Here is a 21117-nt window from a genome sequence, read left to right on the forward strand (position 1 = left end):
CTTCTATGCCTCCTCATTTTATTATCCTAGGCTCTACCCCCAACATCTGCTTGAAGATTTCTACTCTGGGTCAATGACCCCTGTCCCTCCATGGACTGTACCACTTTTCATCATCATCATCACCATGGCGGCTATGGAGACAATGCGGAACCAGTTGGAGAAAAAACTGAAGGAATTTCAGGGAGTTCAGAAAGGTAACGTCGGGAATTAAGCATGTGGTGATCCCTTATTACATTAGCTACCCTCATGAGCGCAAAAAACGTGCGAAACAGACGGATTGAACCAGCAAGAGGCGAAGACACGTGTGGGGAGGGGGGCAGAACTAGCACGGGCAGCACATTTTCCTTTGCTCGGTCATGTGTCGGTTTAGCCCTTGGCTGAAGCAGAATTACCTAAATGTAGCTATGTAGCTTGTGGTGGTTAGTACGTTTACGTACGATGTAGTTTTTTCTATTAAAATATGTATAGTATTGCCACACGTCAGTGTTACTCTCTAGATATAGACATGATTTTCTATAGCTAGATTGACAGCCAATATAGAATAATTTGTAAGTTTCGATTTTCTAAAAATATGACGAAATTTTTACTTTATGTAAATTGACAGACCTACAGAAGACAGCATCGACAAGGAACCAGCTGGATGTACAGCTGAACGAAAACAAAATTGTGAAAGAGGTGAGGTGTTACAGTTTCATGTGGTTCTTGAATATGATAAATAAAATTTGATGACAATCTCTATCAACTCCAAACAAGGAAATTCTCTGTCCTGACTGAACCTCTGAGAGTCTGACTGGTCATCCTTCATTGCAACTGCTTTGGTATAGGTATGTTGATGTTGATGGTCCTTTCCCCTCCAAAAGAATAAAACAAAGATGAAATTTATGTAAATCTGTTTCTTTCAGTAGATTATGGACTAACACATTTGTGTTATGCATTGCCAGATCCCCCTATAGTATATATGCTAATTGATTATATTGTATTTGTAATGTAGTATTTACCATGATGTTGTTTATCTGTAATTTGTGGTCTCACATATAAGTACACTGTTGGTCTCCCACAGGAGTTGGAACTCCTGGAGACAGATGCTAACGTGTACAAGCTGACAGGACCGGTATTGGTCAAACAAGACCTGGAGGAGGCCAAGGCCAATGTCGGCAAGAGAATAGAGTATATTGAAGGGGAAATGTAAGTACAAATGTACATGTTTCTGGATATTTGACGTATTGCAGAACTATTGAATTGCGCAGCAGTACGTAGGATGTATGTATAGATTAAACATTAATTAGCAAAAATTAACTGCAAGTACCAAGCTACAGTTCATGTTGCCTTAGTGTAAAACAAGAAGTACAGTACATGTACAAAACAATCAAAGTGCCTTACAATCCATGGGCAAAAAAGATAAGAAAATATTGAAATTCCAAAGTCTCAGACATGACAATAATACAATTCGAAAAATGTAGATGATATACGAATTTGTTTGTGTTTTGTAGTAAACGACAAGACGCAACCATTAAGGATTTTGAAGAGAAACAAGAGAAGAGCAGAAAGGAGCTGACGGTTCTTCAACAGCAGTTTCAGCAGGCCCAGGCTAAAGCTACCGGCAAGGCATAACACATGTTAGCAAGGATTCCAACTGCCTGACTGTATATTAAGTACACAGGATGTGTGAGGTGACAGTTATCAATTTTTGCTCTTTATGTTGTTATCATTCGGTAAAGATACCATGTTGGATGAAGTGCAGGCTGTGTTACATACATGTACATGTATATCAACTATTTGTTACATTATTTGGCTGAAATCAGTTGTGATGGGTTGTGTAGATGACTACAAGAGTACCTTAATTTCACATGTGTGATAGGTTACAATTGTCTGTCAACCATTAAAGCTGTGGACTTAATTTGCTTTGTTGTAACTTGCCTCAATAGCAGAGTCCACAGATTGTACTCAGTGAATGCATTGCAAAGGCCAATGCTGCTTTATGCATGAGGAATATGCAGTTCAGATAGATTGTACATTGTAGTATGTCAGGTAACCCCATACTTACAGTTACACTTATTAGTATCAGTTCAGTAGGTACAGATTACAATATTCACATCAAAATTTGGCAAACATGTAGATGTTTCACAGCTACAACTTCACAAACACAAAGACCGTTGTGATATCAGTCTCAATTCTGGGTTTCTTAATACATACATATGTTGTAGTTGTGTGCTTCGTGTGTCACTGTGTATTTGAACTTTTGTTATTAATTTGTGAGAGACCAACTGAAAGTTTGAATTTGGATTTGACTTGAGTGATAACCTGTACAAGTTCATTTGAAATGTACAAGCATGTCAACCTTTTTCATTCGTTTTTGCACCAGTTGAGTAGTACATAACAACACAAAAGAACTGGAAGAGTGTGATGTTTACATGTATTAAATTAGCTTTGTATATCCTACATGGAATTTTAGTGTGTCTTTGTTCAGTGGGTCTAACTTGAATGTGAGATGCACAGTTCTCTAATGTTACACTAGTAACACTGCAGTAATTTGCAACTATTATTTTATTATTGTTATACATGTACATGTGTACTAACACTTCCTCAGAAAGTAATTGATATCCATTAATGTTTTACAAGATTTTCTGCAGATGCCACACATATCAATTCTCATAAATATCCATCCACAATATCACATTGTGACATAACATGACATTCACATCATCCCCTACTTTCCCCAGCTGGGGTTATTTGTGGGTATTACCCATGGAGATTGAGGCATTATCTGGCAGTCCAATTTGTGTCCATTGAGCTGAGTGACATCAGATCTGCATCATTCCTCAAGAGGCTCAGGTAGTTGACAGCCTTGTCCAATGATCCTTACTTCAAGAAGTGATGCAGGGTGAAGGCAACAACAGCTGCAGTACCCAGGCCCAGAATGTAAGTCTTAACCTGGAAATGTGGAATAGTAGCATTTGAGTAAACTGTAAAGTACACTTCTGACAAAATTCAACCTGGTAAGAAATATTTTCTCCACTACTACCAACTACAAACTACGGTATAACATGTAGTCATATTTTGTTGTAGACTGATATTGAGAGTCTTGCATTGTTGTATGACTCAAGTATGTTACATGTACCTATGTATTAAGCTTTTACATTAAGTTTTAAAAATATTTTTCAAGACATCCTACACAGCTGATAAGAATAGTCTCTTGTAAAATGTAAGCAATCATGCATTTTGATAGGGCAGCGACTTTCAGGTGTGAATGCAACTAACAGCACTTCCTTGGGAGTCCTGTAAGTCATTTATTGGCCATATCAATCTGTAATATCTTCCATTTTTTAAAAAGCTGTGATATTTCTAAGCACTATTCAACGTATATATATGATAGTTACCGGAGTGTTTCCAGTCTGCTCCTTCCCAGTTTGGCACCAGTTTGCGAAGCTGTGACAGTTAGGGAAGGTGATGTCGTATCTGTAGGAGTGTCCCACCTGTCTCTCCGCCCTGCTCACCACCTCCGCCGGCGAGTACGTCGTGAACGGTCCCTTCAGGTTGACAGGTGTGGTCTTACCACCTGCAGCCACATGACTCAACCAGGTCTGCACCACCTGAAACAATAGACTTTAGAAGGGTTTTGAATCACTACACAATTTAGTTTGTATACAAGAAAGAGTTTATTGCAAATACATACCCAAGGGCTAATTGCAAGTACAAACAACATGTATGAAAAAGAGTAACACATATCAGCCCTAGAAATTATTATGTATTATTATCAGGCAGTAGTATTACATGTACATGTACTGCATGTAGTATTGCATAGTCCACATGTGCTCAGCAGCCTAATTTATGAGCAAAGGGAAACATTTACCCATATTGCTAACGTAGAAAATTTCAATGTTGCCAAAGACACTAGTACTAGCTGTTACAGTCATAATGATCATGAATACAAGGCCTGACAGCTGTGTGCTAAAACTGTCTTTATGACCTGAGATAATTTATACTTGCAAAACGAAGAAAAAGCAGTTACTATACTGAGCCTCTTACTTGAGCATGCAGTTCTTGTTAATCGTGAATAAAAGACATTAGACTTTGTTTAAATTTATTATGTTACTGTTTATCAACTTGCCACTGTGCATTGAAATTGGTTGATTGATGTTTACTCCACGTACAAGTTGTTCCTCGTCCTTGTAATGCACCACTTTCCCCTGCCCGACATAGATGCTGTGATGTTCGACCAGGCCGTTGTCTGACCTGGACCAGGCATGGTAGGAGATCCTGTCACCTGGCTGGGCCTGGAGCTGTGCTGCCAGATCCATGGAGGGCTTCAAATGGCTGTCTTCCATGATGGATATCTCCTACTACAATAACACACCAAAACACTCTACTAGAGACTAGTCCATCAATATCCACGGGGAATTGTTTTTTGTTGTCCTTTTCTTATTTCTTACCTTAGCACAAAAATTCACTGCAATTAGTCTAAAGTGTTCTTAACAACAAGGCAAAATGTATAACTTACATGTATAACCTGCCACATTGCTGGCAGCCATTTCTAGGACTAGTCAGATTGACTACAATCAAGCTACATGAAATTATAAATCTTTCTCTTATGTATGATATGTGCTCCAATCCCTTGGTGTGTACCACAACTGAGTTGAATTTCTGGCTTTCTGACTGTCCTTGACATATTACATGCTTCACAGGCTCAAGCCAACTGCAAACAACCACAGGATTATTGGAAACTGAAGCCTGCATGTACTTACCTGTTGGCTGATAGTTCAAACAAAACGAGCTCAAACTGGTAACACCAGTCCTGGTTTTCTTGGATGGCAGTCAGTAGTCAATGTTGCTAAAGATTTAAGCATTTAACAATGTAGGTCGATAACATCACAAGTCAGCGACTCCTAACAGCCTGACAGTACTCACATGCCACATCAAGCTGCGATGATGCTTGTTCCTAAAAATAACCTTCCCTTTGAACTCACACTAGTGACCGTTAAGTGACCTATGAAAAATGCAAGCCTGCCAAGCTATGGTTCCATAAAAGGGTTAGTATGTCAAACAACGAAGTATAGACAAAGGGTAAACACATTCAAGGACCCCAGGTCTGCTTTGTCTCAATGACAAGTTTTATAAACTCTTGACCTGCTTTTGTTCTATGCCTGTTTCTGAAACAACAGTGATATATAAGGTACTGACCTAAAATATGTAGGCTTGTCTCGTAAAGGGGTTAGTATGCCAAACAACAAAGTATAGACCAACAGCAAAGTTATATAATCAAGGACACTTGTCTCCTGTTCAACCTCTGACCTGCTTTTGTTCTTTGAAAAGTGCCACCTATTTCTGAGCCTGTATATCCACATTCTACATGCTTTAACTGTGGTGCAAAATACAAAATGTGTCTATGGTGTACATGTAGCTTTTATATCCCACTTGAACTAGACTAAAACTGTGTACAATTAAATACACACTGAAATCCTAAGAATCCAGATGCATGAACAGAATGCTTTGTTCTCTCGTTTCACGTGAATCACGTGTGATTGAAGAATTACAGCACGTGTGGGGCAAAAGCAAATATTTAACCATAAAAGCACTCGCACACATGGACATTGGAACTGTTTATTCCTTTAACCGTTACAGTCCATTTATAAAGATATGCTTGCATTTACATTGTGTCATGTACATTGTATCTCCTTTACATCCATATTCCTGTTACAGTATTTGTCAACCATGCCACATTATATACATTCAACACTGATTTGCATTTCCTTAACAATAAAAAGGAATAAAAAATACATTTAAAGTTGACACCAAAGTTGCATATTATATGTCATATATATGTCATGTAAATATATGTCATATGCAACAGAAGTTCACATGATTTTTGTCTTATCCACATGACGTTTGTAACAGGTGTATTAGGTATTTGCATTTCCTTAACAATAAAAAGGAATAAAAAATACATTTAAATTTGACACCAAAGTTGCATATTACATGTAACATTATATGTCGTATATTGTCATGTCATGATTTTTGTCTTATTCACATGACGTTTGTAACAGGTGTATTAAGTACTTTCAATAAAACATTTCTGCTTGACTTTGTTTGAACAAGTGCATCTGGCTACAATTACATTCAGTTAAAAACTTTAATATAAAGTTTTATATTAAAAGAAATAGAGTGGCCTACAAGATATATACAACTTTCTCATTATGTACAAATGAAATGGACCTTGGGCAGACAAAAGAGAGGTGGTGTGTGTGAAAATAATTGTAAAATTATCTTAGATCACGAAGTTAATACAATATCTTGTTGAGTTAATTTTTTTTATGCAATATTTATAGCTGAACACAATTATTCATGTCATATGTACCTCTTTACTCAAGTCATGATCTCACTCTGTAGGTTGGAATGTATAGTGGCAGTACTGCAATTCTCCTGTCAATACACTTCTTGACATGTTAGGATGTAGTAAAAGGATTATAAATAATAGCAGCTTTTAAACCTTTAAGAGTCTCATGGGGTTTACAGTATGAAATGTCTTTTAGCTGCCTGAGAGAGTACATGTATGCTGTGATGAAAAGACTATTTCATTGTGACTTTCATAGAAGTCATGTTGTTCTCACTCAAAGGGTAATGCTTGAGACAAAGCGTAATTCTATTGTGGTAGCTGATAGTGCAATGCAGCTTTTCCACATTCCAGCCAAGAACACTGGGTCACCCATACTCTTCTTATGTTGTGGAATGAACATTAAGATAAGATAAAAGCACAACTCAGTGTCAACTGGGGCTCTGTAGTACATGATCAGGGGAGGGGGAGGTAGCAGGTACACAGACAGACTCGGTGACCACAGGAACTGCATGTCTGTTGTGGTGTGCCGTCAGGCTGTGCTGCAGTGCCGGAGAGTACTGACAGGAGGCGTGGTTGTGTGGATCTTTGCTGGTCTTTAGATGGGCTGGAGGTGACCTGTGGATAAGGCATTACAGCTAAGTTTTAATTCACAAAAAGCTGAGACTTTTTTGTATCAAACAGCCAAAACAAGATTTACATCCTTATTTAATGGCCCCACTGAGTATAAGTAAAGAAAACACTATTTCCAAACTGCAGTTAACATCTTCAACGAAAGTACATTTGTAAATGTGATACAGTAACGTGGTGGCCTCTGTACCCCCAGAAAGGTTAAAAATGATAATGATGGTAACATACTACCCACCTATCCTTCTCAGTTGCAGCTGCCTTGGCACCAGGTTTCTTCTCCGATGTGCCGTCATACATGGGTCTGAGGTTGGCTCGGGACCCAGTGTATCCCAGGGCTTCTAACTTCTGCAGGAATGCACCTAGCGACAGACACGAGGTCTTACTTCAGAATAGCTTACAGAAAAGCAATCATATCATAAAGAATTACATATTATTAACTTACAGATAATGAGAAACTCTTTTGACTAGGAAATAACATTCTCTGACAAATCAAGTGCTTCATCTGTTCATTTTTCATGTAAAAAAAACTTGTAATTTCTTAACAATTCTGAAGAAAATATAGGAAATGTTGATGAAGGTTTAACATCCAGGTAATGAGATACACCTTTTACTCAAGGAACTGGATAAATTTTGAAAACCATCAGACGTTTCAAGTAGCATCTACTACTTTTTGACAGTGTAAAATATACTGTACATGTAGGAAAATGTTAATAAAAAAGGGCCCTTGTCTTACTTTTGCTGAAGAGGTTGGGGATGGTGCCCTCCCTGTGCAGCCCGGGTGTGGGCATGTTGAGGGGCTGGGTTCTGTACTGCATCGGCACAAACTTGTTGGAGTTGCTCTTCTCCAGGGGGCGGGAGGGAAACTCAGGCTGCCACATGCTCTTGTTACCCCCTCCTGCCAGGCTGGGGGGTGGGACGACTCGGGTAGGGGGGTAGTGGGAGATCAGGGACTTTCTTACCGCTGGTCTGTAAAGACAAACAACTGGTGATAAGTGACATGCTAGTACTAAGTTTTTTGTAGACTAAATGTTATAAACTATCTACATCCTCAGTTCCCAGGGTAGGCTGTCTTTGGCTTAGATTGTAGTTTAAGATGAAAAAAAGCTTACAACATTATTGTAAAATTAAACATATCTTGAATGCAAACAACAGTGTGTACCAAATTACTGCAGAACAAAAATGCAAGCCACAAGGCTGAGGAGACATTGCCAGTTTGACATTCGTAAACTTTAAAAAAAAGGTAACTATTAATTCTGTAATGTATAACTATAAGCTAATATCTACATGCATGATAAGATACAAAAATGTATACTGATTGTAACAAACCCTACCTGTGTGTTTTAATGAAGGCCTCGGTCCTCTGTACATAACTACTGGGTACTGCTGCAAACCCTTTCCCAACTGAAATCTCTACAGTAGGATCCTGTGTTCTTCTGCAAAACAGTCATAGCATGACATTAAACATTTTGTTTTTCAAACTCTCAGAAGATGGTATGTACAACAAACCAGGTAATCATCAGTGACGGAGTAAAATTTATCAAAGGTTAGATGTGGCGTATGATTCTAAAAGTTTTTATTACTCTATTTTCTATAACTCTATGCACACAAGCAGAGGCATAAATCTTTGAAATATGATGGTTACATATCAACTCAGAGTTCATAATATATTACTCTTGAGTAATTTAAGCAGAGTGCTGATGTAAGGATGGTGAGAAACAAAAATGTCACAACAAAAATGTCACAAACAGTATGATAATGATATACCTCAGGTGAAGAGAGTTATAGCAGATGTATGATGTTAGGTATGATAAGAACCAAATAAAAACTTCTTGCAAAAAACAAGATATGGCCACACCAGCACCCATGAAATCTGCAAATAAAACCAGAAAAACAAGAACAACCACAGCCCTCTGATGTTCACACATAGAAAGGGACTTTGTTAGTTAAACAAATTGAGAGTAAAGGAAGGTTGTAAAGCCACAATAACATGAGCGTGCCCTGAAATGTTATGCATGAAAAAAACAAAACAAATAGGACAAATAAAAAAAGAAATCCACCGCAACTTGCACTTGAGCATGTCCTGAAATGTTATGCATGAAAAGAATGACTTTAATGAGATGAAAACAAACGGAAAAAAAAGACATATCCGATCGTTCTTGTGCTTGGTTGGTCTACCTGGTTATAGGGTTAGGGTGGGGTAGTCTCATCTCACGAAACTTCTTGGTGCCTTTTGTGTTCTCTGTGTCAGACAGACTGAGCCGTATGGGAAATACAACGTACCACATTGTTAGATGACAGTTAACATGAAAAATACAAACTGTGGAAGGAAGACATTTTTCAGGTTTTCCCACACAAAAATCTTTAACAGACAAACAATGACACAGACAAAACATACAACATACATGTAGATTAAGGAAGGTACAGTTAACATTAAACAATTAAAAAGATGAAGTATGGAGCATTTGGCATTTTCTTTTACATTTTTGCTGAAGCGAATAAATCGTTTTCTTAGGATGTGTATCTAAAGCAAGCTAGAACAAAAGACAGAAGTATACCTGTGGAACACTCTTCCCTCTTTACTGTCAATGCAAGTCCCAGTTCTGACATCTTCTGTAGAAGATCTTCTGTAATCCCAGCTTCCCTTCCGGAAATCACCACCTGGTTCAAAAGTCCTCCCATCTATCAATGCTTCCGGTAAGTCTCCCATGTCTGGAGGAAAACCATCTGTGTTTTCTTGCCCAGCGCCACCATTGTCTGGAAATGAGTCCATGGTGACATAGTGCACTGAACCACTTGACGTTGAACCACGTCCAGAGGTCGCCGAACGCTTGAAGTCCGAGTGATTCTGGTGCCCTGAGGAGAGATGCTCGCGGTGATGCCTTTGTGAATCTCCAGTTTCAGAATTAGCTGCTACATATCTGTGGTTCCCTGACCCTTTCCTATGATGAGGAATATCGGGTGAGAACGTCCTTACTTTAGGTGACGTTGGAGTCCTTTGACCTTCGTTTGATTCCACGGTTTCCTGGCTACTCGGACGCCGAGCAGCAGTTGGTCTTTCACGAGTTCTTGTTTGTCTTTTTGCTTCATCTTCTACCATTTTCGAGTCTTGTCCCTTCTTGTTGTCAATAAATTGTACTTTAGCTGGAGAAGTGTACCTAACAGTCTGATCTTTACCCTGTTCCTGTTTTGGTGAGGAGGAGTCTTTCCTACTTGGCGGTGAAACCACCCTCTTGCCGTTCCCAAGTTCTGGTGGCCACGGCCTCAGCTTTTCTAGTTTTACATTTGGCTTGTACATTTCTGAGTTCTTCACAGGCTCCTTCCAGTAAGACCGTACTTTAGTCTTGGATCCCGTCCCCTTTGGGGTTTCGGGTCGGTTTTGTCTGGCAAAGGCTTCATAACCTTTTTGATTGACAGCTTCTACCTGTATGTGTGATGACTGTGGGTTGAGGTCTTCAGCCAGGTCTGTGGACGAGGCCTGGGCCATGGGGAGGGGCTGGAGCACTGGTGTTGGCTTTGTTGTGTACTTGACCTTCACTGGTTTATCCTACAAGAAACAGACAATGTGACTGTAGCACTCACTGCTAAAGACAGGGTGCCAATGCATTTTGTGACTTTTAAGACCAACCAGTTTCATGCAAATTTAATATACATACAGTCATTTCCTAGAATAATTATGTATGCTCTGAATACAACATAGATTCAAATTTAACATTATCATTATGATATTGCATTCAAGGACATATTCAACTTTCTACTCCAGCTCATTACATTCCAATTCCATTAACAACCACACTGAAGGAACTCCCGCAGTTTTGAAACGTAAACCTCATGGACACAACAGATTGACCACCGTGTGAAGTCAAGCCAACCTTACCTTGTAGTCGGAGAAACCAGAGTCATAAGACTTGGATCTGGTCACCCTCTCCGGGTTCCTACTGTCACCGCTACCACTGCTGCTGGCGCTCATTGTTTTCCCGCGGTCCTATGGCGCAAAACACGAGACAGAACAGGTGAATTAGATGGTGTGTTCAAGTCAGCAAAAAATGTAGTGGTGGTGCGTTACAGTTTGGTGTGTGCTGAAATGACTATGTCTTGAGTGTTTTGTGTAGTCTCTGCGCTCAGTTTGGTATCCATTGTGAAAGAAATGTTGACACAACTACTTAACCAAGCCAGGTGAGGCCTTCAACTTCTCTACTCTACAACACTTCACCACCTTTGCTTTTTGTCTGTCAGAGTGGCAATTAGGAGAAACTTTCTTTCACACTGTTTTGATGGAAAACTGCCAACACTGCTGAGGCCTTCACCTTTTCTACTTTCTTGAAAAATTCATAGGGAGGAAGCCAAGAAGCGACCTTTTGGTTTGTGTCATTGTCTGTCTGTTTGTACATGCAGGCATGTGGCAGCTTTAATGAGGCGTACAGTTAGGATGAAGTGCGTGACTAGGTACATTGCCAGATGCCTAACTGGCTGTGAAAAGTGTTAGTTACTGTTACTGGGTTATCTTGTTGATGTACACGTACTTCAGTGTATTCAAGTTACTTCATTGCTTTGTCTACATGACTTTTGTGTACAACTATACATATGTGCATATCATACCAGACTATACTTCAAATAATGAATGGAATTTATGTAGAAAATTAATAGTGTTATTTATTGATCATGTGACCATTGCGCCACTTGATATATTCTGCAGATTCGACAAACTGATTGAAGGTTGAAGTTTGTATCCCAGTTGTTGTTCCAGATCTGATAGTTCATTGGTGCTTTTTCTATTTAAAAAAGTCATAAAGGGGAGAGAAGGTGCATTGGTCAGTTAATTGGAAAAGTAAAAGGTGAAGGAAAGTTAAAGATAGAGTTAGAATTAAACGTTTAAGTAACAAAAGAATAAAAAAAGGGATCCTCACCACCCTTCCTCTGTATTATAGATGGAATACCCTTCAATTATTTGTCATTTGAAAGGAGATTTAGGTCCTGTACTTCAGATTTTCATGTTGTTTGTATCAGAAAATGTCTAGAATCTTCCATTCAAAATCAGAACCCAGTTCAATAGTAAGAGAGCAACTACATCTTGTTGTGGAACTGGTATAAAATTACTATTGCCATGCTTAATTATTTTTAACAGGAATCAATCACATTCCACATGGTTAGTATAATCAGCAGTTTTGAATGTCAGAAAAGGTTAAATGTATTAATCAAATTGAATAAAAAAAATGGTCATCCATGCATTAACAAGGTAAATGTTAAAACTCCATCAAAAGTCTGTTACTTGGGTGACAATTGCAATCATCATAACAGGTATATCATGCAAATAGTCATTAATCAGAATGTTTGACATATGATCTACCCATGCATGTGAAAGGGTGTTAGGACAGAGACTAACTTTACGGTTAGAGTCAGACAGTACGAGGAACAGAGCCTGCATCCTGCGGGCCTGAAAAATACACACCAGGGCAAGGGTCATGCTCAGTCTGCACAAGAATGAAATATCCCATGTTACAACTTTGTAGCGTGAAATAGCATGCAGTTAGCGGACAAAATAAAATCTCCTTTACTTGGAGGTAGAGAGCTGTTTAATGACAGTGATAGTCTGTTAGAGTGTTGTAAAATACCCTCTGCACCATGCAGTTAGTATATATCATTCTATAGTACCACAGACATGTACATGTTCTTGTATAGCCAACCCAATAGTACAGTGTATGTTAAATTCATTTTTATGTATTAACAAGAGACCACAGGACACTGTAAGATGGTGGTTAGCTGGGGCCCTTTTTTCCCCGACCTACCCTGTGTGCACGGGTTGGTGTGCTGACTCGGTTCATCTTGGGTCCTTCCCACGTGTGGTTCATCTTCTTTTTGGAACCTCCTACAGCACACAGAAATACAATGTGAGTAGTGGGTAGGCGATGCTTTATAACAAGTTATCAGTTTCTTGGAATTCATCAACTCTCTCTCTCTCTCTTGAACATGGACATCCTGGGGGAATCAACTAGGCTCTTTCTAATAACAGATCGACGTCTCTTTGCTACATTGTTGCTGCAGTACCAGTTTGCACAGTATTAGGACAGGCAACTGTAAGTATTGTCAGAAACAGTGTAAGAAACTCCTTACCTCCAACACTGACTTGATCAGAGTCTTTTGTCTCCACAGTGAGCTGCTTGGGTACATGCAGAGGTCCTCCTGAGGCTGAGGAATCTGCAACATTTCAGAAAATATGATAAACTTGGCAAAACCCAAGACAGTAGGCCTGTTGTTCTACAGCAATCAGCTAGGTGGCACTTCATCATTAGGGTCAAAATTTTCATCTTTCTTCCTTTAGCATAGCATAGCAGTTTAGCATAGCACAATAGAACAATATCAACATATTCACAGCTTATGAGTTAACTGTGAAACTAATCGAAAATGCAGTACAAGGTCTTTTTGATAGAAAGAATGATGACATAACATTCAGTTATACAGCCCTACAGTACTGTAGATCAAGTGAATAGCCACAATCCATACATGTAAATAATAGAGAAGCAAGTTGAACAGAACAGCAGTGACGTACATTCGTCCTTGGCTGTCCGTACTTTGGCAGCTTCGCTCTCACACTTGCCCTGGTTGGTCACGGCAACAACCTATATTTGAAGAAATATTATGGCAAAGGTGTCAATTTTCACATCACATGTTTCCAAACTGAGTCTTACAACATACACAAGTTACAACTCAGTAAGTTAAGTCAAAGTCAAAAAGAACTCAGCACAAGTCATCTTCATAATAGTTTTTAAAAAAGAGATAATAGAATAATCATTAATTTTGTCATTACTTACAGTGACAGAGTAGTCGGTGTCAGGCTTGAGTCTGGTGACCTTGAATGACCTGTCGGTGCCGGAGTAGACGATCTTCCCGTTCACGTGGAGCTCAAACTTGGTCAGTCTGCCCAGCAGGACCTCCGGCAGGTCCCAGGTGGCGAACACCTCGTGACGACCCTGGACTGTCAGCGACGGCTTCTCTGGAGCGTGGGCACCTGGACATAAACCGTTACTTTTACTGTTATTTGATACAGTATCATATACAACATACAGCATTGACTTCAACAATCTAAAATTACAGAACAATCAAGAGAGTGGATTTGGTAATTATGATGAAATGACATGATCTTAGACTTACCAAGGTCTTCTGTTCTTCCCTTGACACTTGCTCGAGGGCCTTTTCCTTTGTTTGTTATTGCACATATCTGTTGAGTAGAGAAGGAAAAGAGAAAATCAGTAAAATTAACGAAAGAGATACATTGTATTATGGAAGAATCAATAAGGGAAAAAAGCATATTTAGCAAATACAATATCATAGAAACATAATAGTACATCTCAAATTCTTTTTCAAGAGGGTGGGCTTTCTTACATTAATTGACACAGGTGAATATAAAATCTGACAACTGTTGATTGAAGATAACTTTTTAAGGGTTAACAAAAGAATTGAAGTCTTTTGAGAGAATGAAAATGTGTGAATTTTCTTCTTTTCAGAACAAAGTGAACATGACCTACATGTATATCATGGGTTGTCTGTGGCTGTAGACCAGAGATAATGCTGCTGAGTTCCTGTGTGGTCTCTGTCTGAGTTTTACCTGGAAAACACAACTACACATTAGACTTAAGACAAGACTGAAAAACTTAAGCAAAAGAGGTCATCACTTATATTCGTATGATCATAGACAATCTTGGTACAAAATACATGACACATTTAATCTTCTTTCAGCATCTATCTGTACAGACCTTGGTATACTGCATATCCCTTGATGACTCCGTTTGGCCGGAGGGGTTGAGACCAGCACACCTTGAGCTGGGTTGTGGTGGCATTGATCACACGCAACCCCGTGGGCTCCCCTGGGACTGTGGGGGAAAGGGGGTACAACAGGGTCTATCAATTTTGCTCAACTGCTTAAATATGACTGTCACATTTTTAAACCACAAATCACAATGATTTTTCCTTGGTGACTGATTTTCTTTAAAAGGGATATCTTTAAATATTGTACTCCCCAAAGGCCTTTTTACTAATCCTCAACTTTACACATAATGGCATAACATTTACAGCTTAACTAAAGAACATTTTCTTTTCAGGCTTTAAGTTTGCATTATCTTAACCTTCTCCCTACTGCCTGACACCGTAACAAATACAAATTTGGTACCAAAAGACTATCTCAGAGTCGTGAATGTTATCATAATCAGTTGTAGTTGTAGTAACAGGTTGACTTACTTGACTCCTCTGTCCTAACGATAACAGGGTCACTCTGTGGACTGCCGTCTCCCTCTGTAGCAGCCTGTAGTCTGAAGGTGTACTGTGTGTACGGCTGTAAACCATCCACCACACAGTGTAGGTCAGCTCCTCTGTATGCTATTCTGTTACCTATGGATGGAGAGAAATGTAAGGGGAAATTTCAACTCCCATTCAGGTAAGGTAGATTTATACAGCTACTGGTAGTTCAAGAACAGTTCAGTACTTTTACACAATTGACTTTGCACAATTACATTTGTAACTATATTCTACATTTAATCTGTAACTTGTTACTGAGTTGAAATGGATTAAATGGCTGTAACGTTCCTGTAATCTGTCTGTTTGTTTCTTTGTCTGCAATGGATGAGAGACACCATACAAGATATCTCATTAGGATAATAATAAATCAGAGGTAGCCACATACCATCATAAAGTCTGTATGTGATGGGCAGACCACTCTTCGTTGTGCTGGCATCCCATGCAGCTTCACATGAGTGGGGCCCTCTCACTGTGGAATAAAGAATATGGAGATCAACTTTATGTAATAGAAGTTTTCCCCATCATGATCAACTCATTAAAATTTACAGCAACACTGACATTAATGTTTGGGGCAGTAGACTGGCTCTTCACTATAACAGATATAGCTACATTGTAATATGCTATCCAATTACTAATAGTCTTCAGAAAAATCAATCAGAAAAGAATTCTAGCAAACCTTCTATTCTGGGTGGGTTTGGTCTCTCCAACCTCTTGAGGATTTCTAATGTTGTGATGACCTCATCGCGCAGGTCTGGACTGACATTTTCCCTGGACTCAGTCTCCTACAAATATCAAGATAATCAGACACATTTGGATCAGACCTTCACACTTTTAAAATTTCAAAACTCCTTGAGAGATATGTGCATGCAATTGGCTTGATGTTAAGCACTTAGATGTTGGTGCCCTCTGCTGGCATTTCACATCTCTATGGAAAATAGCTACATGTACATGCAAATATTGTACTTAAATATTACTACTTAAAAGTCCGCTACAACTACTATAAGTATTGTGTTCAGTCTCACCTTAAGAGAACGGACCACCTCTGCATGATCTCTCAGTCTAACTACACCCTTCCCTACACTAGCCAGTGTCCTCAGTGTCCTAGAGAAAAGAAAGTGCACCATTTAGCAATGTGCAGTGCAGCAGCCCCCTCTAGTGGCAGGATAAATTAGTGCAGTTTGACATGAAAATCAAATTGTGCTGCTATTAACCAGATGTGACTTCAATACAAAAGTTCCCAATATCTTTAGAGCCATAGATATATGACTTCGTCATTTGGGTGTACATAAATAGGTTTTCTTTTAGTAAGTACTGTCAGTCTGTCTAAATGACTAAAATAACATTGAATAGTGATGAAAATGATGGTAAAATCAGCAAACTTACATGGCAGCGAACCATCCCGTCTCGCCATCCTCTGCCTTGAGGAGACGGCCTAGCGCTGTCAGCAGCTCATTGCAGCTCCTGCTGCCTAGCAACCGGGCGTGGCCCTCGGGGCTGGTCGCCAGGCAGCTGACGGCAAAGCAGGCGTTTTTGCTGGATCCCGTGTCTCCGTGGCACAGCATTTTGCCAAGGGAGGTAAACTAGGGAGGGAAAAGTTTGATTACAAACATGCAAGATACTACATGTAGTACATTTTGCATACAGTACACAATTATAAATGGGAAGGGTAACATCGATCTATGCTGGAAAAATTGGTACCTTGATGTCAAAGAATTTTGTATTTTTTCAAAAGAATCACATTCCCAGCTGCCTTTTCCAAAAACATTTAATAGAACCTTATTGATAAACAAGTGCATCAAGAAACTTCAAATTTTGCAGAAAGTTGTTACCATTTTCTCTGAGTCCGGCAGACTGAGTAGTCGTGACCTCCCTGGCTCCATGTCACACAGACGGCCCACAGCAAAGGCAGAATTCATCCCCAGTCCTAAGGGAAAGGACAGTATTCAGTAATATTCTACAATATTCTGAAGTACTGTTACCGGTATGTGAATCTACATCATGTATATCTAATAGTAATATTTACTAAATGTTTTCATTCATTATTGATAAGAATTCAGACACTTTCTCTTGATGCATCTTTCTGGTTTTTTTTCTAATCAGTGCAAGAATGACAAGTGACTACATCTACCAATAATTATTGACAGATTCAAACTGTATAATAAATTTTGGACATCATGGATAAACAGGTATGAATTTTGTTTTTTCTTTTCTTACAAGCATAAAAAAGACATACCAGCTTTGTCCACCCCCAGAGACAGGACCAGTTTGGTCAGGACCAGCTGTGAGCTCTCATGGTCCAGAATCCGGTTACAGCCGGTTTCTGATATCGTCAACCTAAACAGTAGAGATGGGAGGAATACAGAAAATTAGGAAGCCTGAAAATTATGGTCAATCTAAACAAGTTTCAATTAGTTGTTTTTGATGAAAATGAATGGCATAATGTTATGCTTAGTTAGATAACATTTTTTCAATTTCTTGAATCACCAACATTTTTGAAATTGACATAAGAATTTGATATAACACAGTTTACTAACCTGGCCAGCACCAATGCAGCATTACTGGCTATCCACTGGTTGTTAGATGTGAGCAGGTTGGTGACGTTACTGACAGTGTTGTCCAGATGGGGCTCTCCTAGCATCCAATCACGTCCTTCTGAGCTCTCAGCCTGGGAAGATACAAACAGTAGGATCAACAAGATACATTTCATGACTGTGGTGTAACCATTAAGAAATGGCAAGAGAAAAACACTGCTAAAATACCAAAAGATACCTATTTCTTAGCCTCTCCCAGGCTATGGGAAGTGGCAGGAAAGAGTAGAAATTGTCCAGAAAGACAGATAACATGAGTCTGCTAGAGAGTACATTTTGCCACTCCCGAAGCTGGCCAATTTCTACTCTTTCCAGCTGCTTCCCAGAGCCTGGTAGAGGCTACCTTTTCTATATCCTGCATCATTCATAAACTAAAGACCTACAAAACTTGATACCACATGTGGTGTGTACGTTCTAAAGAACTGAAGCTGTTGTAGCCTGGCATTGGCAGCGAACCCCCCTAGATTGCAAGCGCCTTTGGCACACATGTTGCGTCTATAGTGGTCCCCCAGATTCGATCATGAACCTGGCAATGGGCTGACCAAAAAATTTCAAGCTGACTAGAGCCCCGACTCTAGCATCACACCCCTCCCACCATGGAGTTTGCCCCTACCAGTGTCCCGATGGTCCCTGCAGCGTTCATGACCGACTCTGCGTCAGTCAGGGTCAGCATGTTGGTCAGGTCGTCCAGGATCTGCTCTCCTGCCTTCCCATTGGTCAGGCTCAGGACCCGTGCTGCGCCTAGCTCGTTCTCCGCTATCGTACCCAGGATGTACGCTGCATTCCCTCCAACTCTGTAACAACAATATTTACAAAACATTACTAAATATTACGATGTTCGCTGTAAATATACATTGTGTATGCTTGGATGTACATGTAGTTACCGTGTTAAAACTCATGTATTACCAATTTGATACAACTTCTAGGCCTAGACTTTATTCATGTACATAATGTACATGACAAAATGTCACTTCAGTACGAAGTACAGTGTAGTAACAAGTAAATATGATAATCATATTTACATTCTACTTCTACTATTCATTAAAGATTTTCAGGTCTTAAATTAGATACAATCTTTTACTTTGAGTAGGAAAGATTTCAACTACTCTCTATGATGTCACTTACCAACAAGGAGAAATCTTAAAAGTTCATCTGTGTTAGGGACTGTACGATATTTACCGGGGGGGGAGGGCTGGTGCACTGGAGGGGAGGGCCATTGAAAACTTTTTTGGCCCGGGGGGAGGGCCATCGAAAAAATATCTTAACCGAGGGGAGGGCCATCGAAAAAAAAATCAGCCTTGGGGGGGAGGGCCACTGAAAAATTTTTCCAAAATATGGCGTCGCGTAGTACCGAATTACAAGAAATACGCCGTAAATTCGAAATATAGTACGCACTTTTAAAACTTTTCCAAATCCCAAAAGTGTCTCGGGCCGTCGCCAAAGTCGGGGTGCGAGGTTTTTGAGGTTTATTTGAGGTTTTCCCCCGACAAATCCGTGGACGACCCAGGGATATATATAGCGGAACACCGGCACGGGGAACTTGGAACGACATCGATCGTCCATAGCATGTTCAGATAAGAATATTGACGAGTGGAAATAAAGTTGATCTTCAAATATGAACATAATTCCTCTGACTATCGTCGATATTTACACCAAGTTGTGGTAAAAAAGAAGTCAAGTCACCCACGGTAAGAAAATGTTGGTCACTAGCAATGACGCCCGGCGCTCCGTCATGCCGACCGGCCGTCCCCCAGCCAGCCGACGCCGATCTCAGTGGAACTCCGGCCGAAAATATAACCCCCCGTAAGTACATATAAAATTGTAAGAGGGTTTATGAGCGGTAATATTTGAAATGGTTCGCAAGCCGTGAAGTTTTTGATCGTCGTAAACAAAACGTAACGTGATAAAATAACAGTTGTGCCTCGACTGATGGTCAGTTCTAATGCACTTCCGGCTTGAGTTTAACTCAGAAATCTTCGACAAAGATTTTACCCCATGCCGTTTCAAAGGTTCAGTTGACAGATATTGTTATCCATGTAGTCATTTCGTATCACAAATCTTTTTAAATCTTGATAAACGCCATGGGAAATTACTTTGTAGCGGACTATACCAGCCAGTGCAGTACGACGTGAAAATGCCAGCTAGATGTACTCTCCCACCCGACTGTTCGGCAAGCTACAATGATATGGACGGAGTTATCTTAAAATGTAGTCTTTGATGAAAGGCCGGTGGGTGGGGTGCTGAGCGCGCCGACAGGCAAAGTGCACCTACAGCTGAAGAACAAAGAGACAAAGAGGGCCGTGGCAGCGCTGAGGACAGCTTTCCAGAACCTGGGCCCCGGGAAGGAAATCTTTCTTTCCTCTGAACAGAATGTACTTATAAGTTTTACGGAGTACCGTAATAATTAACACATGTGTTTATTCCTTAGAAGTGTAACGGGTGGCAAATTTTAAGGCAGCACCTCTACAGTAGCATGAATACTCCGCCCAGTTCTCCGCCTCGATGATCGTTAATTAATTGCTCTCCATGGGTTGATCAGGCGGGTGCTATTTTAAGTGTTCGGTGCATTTCGTATACATGTAGTAAAAAAAACCAGCAAAGCTACGTACTCAGGTACATCAACATTCAACTACCCCCCGCTACCGATGAAGTCAATATTGAAATACGGTCTTTTTTCACGAATCTTTATTGACCATTGCTTGTTTGATCACCAACGTTCTCCGGGATCCAAAGCTGTACGTTTCGCCGCACTTGCCTTACCTTTCGATGCGGTGGTGACGTCTTGCAAGTCGGCTGCGGCCGGCGGTGAAAACAAGCCCGAACATGGAACGTTTCCCGCTACGTTACCATACAATCACGCAGTACACAGCATAAATCTAGTTTTTAACAATTTTAAAGCTGCAATTTTAAATTTGTTTGGAACGATGAACTGTCTTTAAGACCAGAGGTACCGGCCGTGCGTAGAAGGGGTGCGTACTTTTCCATCAGAGTTTTTCCATTTCAGACGGGAATATTTGTCTCCCATCAGCCCCAAATTGGGGGCGCGTACCTTTAATCGGGATGCGTACTTAATTTGGGAATTTACGGAGGGATAAAGAGACATCGAAAAATGGGGGAGGGCCATCGAAAAATTTTTGGGTGGGGGAGGGCCATCGAAAATTTTTTGGGGTGGGGGAGGGCCATCGAAAAAAATTTTGAGCCGGGGGGAGGGCCATTGAAAAAATTTTTTACCGGACCATTTTGCACCAGCCCTCCCCCCCGGTAAATATCGTACAGTCCCTTATG

At 40.1% G+C, this 21117-nt stretch overlaps 3 protein-coding genes across 6 annotated transcripts in view; 1 reads left to right on the top strand and 2 right to left on the bottom strand.

The window, feature by feature from the left end:
• Positions 1-71: 71 nt before the first annotated feature.
• LOC109466151 (prefoldin subunit 6-like) lies at positions 72-2432 on the top strand. Its single transcript, XM_019763804.1, has 4 exons — positions 72-194; positions 605-675; positions 1061-1185; positions 1491-2432. Exons 1-4 carry the CDS (start codon positions 74-76, stop codon positions 1609-1611), a joined length of 438 nt encoding a protein of 145 aa, XP_019619363.1. The 5' UTR covers positions 72-73; the 3' UTR covers positions 1612-2432.
• LOC109466150 lies at positions 1622-5328 on the bottom strand. 3 transcript variants are annotated; one of them, XM_019763802.1, is made up of 4 exons: positions 5179-5328; positions 4152-4340; positions 3378-3590; positions 1622-2931 (listed from the first exon to the last, which is right to left on the bottom strand). In XM_019763802.1, the coding sequence occupies exons 2-4, from the start codon at positions 4323-4325 to the stop codon at positions 2860-2862; spliced, it is 459 nt and encodes a 152-aa protein (XP_019619361.1). In that variant the 5' UTR covers positions 4326-4340; positions 5179-5328; the 3' UTR covers positions 1622-2859. The 3 variants fall into 3 exon arrangements, with proteins under 3 accessions (XP_019619361.1, XP_019619362.1, XP_019619360.1); XM_019763803.1 differs by lacking the exon at positions 5179-5328 and adding an exon at positions 4743-5130 and having other exon boundaries at positions 4152-4337; XM_019763801.1 differs by lacking the exon at positions 5179-5328 and adding an exon at positions 4743-5129.
• Positions 5329-6521: 1193 nt separating this feature from the next.
• LOC109466140 overlaps positions 6522-21117 on the bottom strand; it is a 27594-nt gene continuing 12998 nt past the window's right edge. The window contains exons 2-24 of one of the 2 annotated variants that reach the window (XM_019763786.1): positions 18446-18626; positions 17779-17909; positions 17478-17578; positions 17074-17168; positions 16628-16824; positions 16267-16345; positions 15921-16026; positions 15630-15713; positions 15188-15337; positions 14707-14823; positions 14479-14558; positions 14105-14171; positions 13765-13961; positions 13503-13572; positions 13067-13150; positions 12742-12821; positions 10833-10940; positions 9514-10502; positions 9134-9211; positions 8290-8391; positions 7692-7924; positions 7194-7317; positions 6522-6946 (exon numbers count right to left, since the gene is read on the bottom strand). In XM_019763786.1, coding sequence (XP_019619345.1) covers positions 6760-6946; positions 7194-7317; positions 7692-7924; positions 8290-8391; positions 9134-9211; positions 9514-10502; positions 10833-10940; positions 12742-12821; positions 13067-13150; positions 13503-13572; positions 13765-13961; positions 14105-14171; positions 14479-14558; positions 14707-14823; positions 15188-15337; positions 15630-15713; positions 15921-16026; positions 16267-16345; positions 16628-16824; positions 17074-17168; positions 17478-17578; positions 17779-17909; positions 18446-18626 — 3640 coding nt within the window. In that variant the 3' untranslated portion in view covers positions 6522-6759. The remainder of the gene's footprint in view (positions 6947-7193; positions 7318-7691; positions 7925-8289; positions 8392-9133; positions 9212-9513; positions 10503-10832; positions 10941-12741; positions 12822-13066; positions 13151-13502; positions 13573-13764; positions 13962-14104; positions 14172-14478; positions 14559-14706; positions 14824-15187; positions 15338-15629; positions 15714-15920; positions 16027-16266; positions 16346-16627; positions 16825-17073; positions 17169-17477; positions 17579-17778; positions 17910-18445; positions 18627-21117) is intronic. The other variant, XM_019763787.1, reaches the window with a different exon arrangement.

This window comes from Branchiostoma belcheri, unplaced genomic scaffold, assembly GCF_001625305.1.
Source record: "Branchiostoma belcheri isolate BF01 breed outbred unplaced genomic scaffold, Haploidv18h27 scaffold16, whole genome shotgun sequence".
NCBI lineage: Eukaryota > Metazoa > Chordata > Leptocardii > Amphioxiformes > Branchiostomatidae > Branchiostoma > Branchiostoma belcheri.

Bases quoted from the DNA above. Each gene is read 5' to 3' on its own strand.
- LOC109466150 (XM_019763802.1), bottom strand. From the start codon at position 4,325: ATGGAAGACAGCCATTTGAAGCCCTCCATGGATCTGGCAGCACAGCTC. The intron at 3,591-4,151 runs GTACGTGGAGTA...CTATTGTTTCAG, and splicing joins ACAAGGACGAGGAACAACTT to GTGGTGCAGACCTGGTTGAG. The intron at 2,932-3,377 runs GTAACTATCATA...CCACATTTCCAG, and splicing joins AGCAGACTGGAAACACTCCG to GTTAAGACTTACATTCTGGG.
- LOC109466151 (XM_019763804.1), top strand. From the start codon at position 74: ATGACCCCTGTCCCTCCATGGACTGTACCACTTTTCATCATCATCATC. The intron at 195-604 runs GTAACGTCGGGA...GTAAATTGACAG, and splicing joins ATTTCAGGGAGTTCAGAAAG to ACCTACAGAAGACAGCATCG. The intron at 1,186-1,490 runs GTAAGTACAAAT...TGTGTTTTGTAG, and splicing joins GAGTATATTGAAGGGGAAAT to TAAACGACAAGACGCAACCA.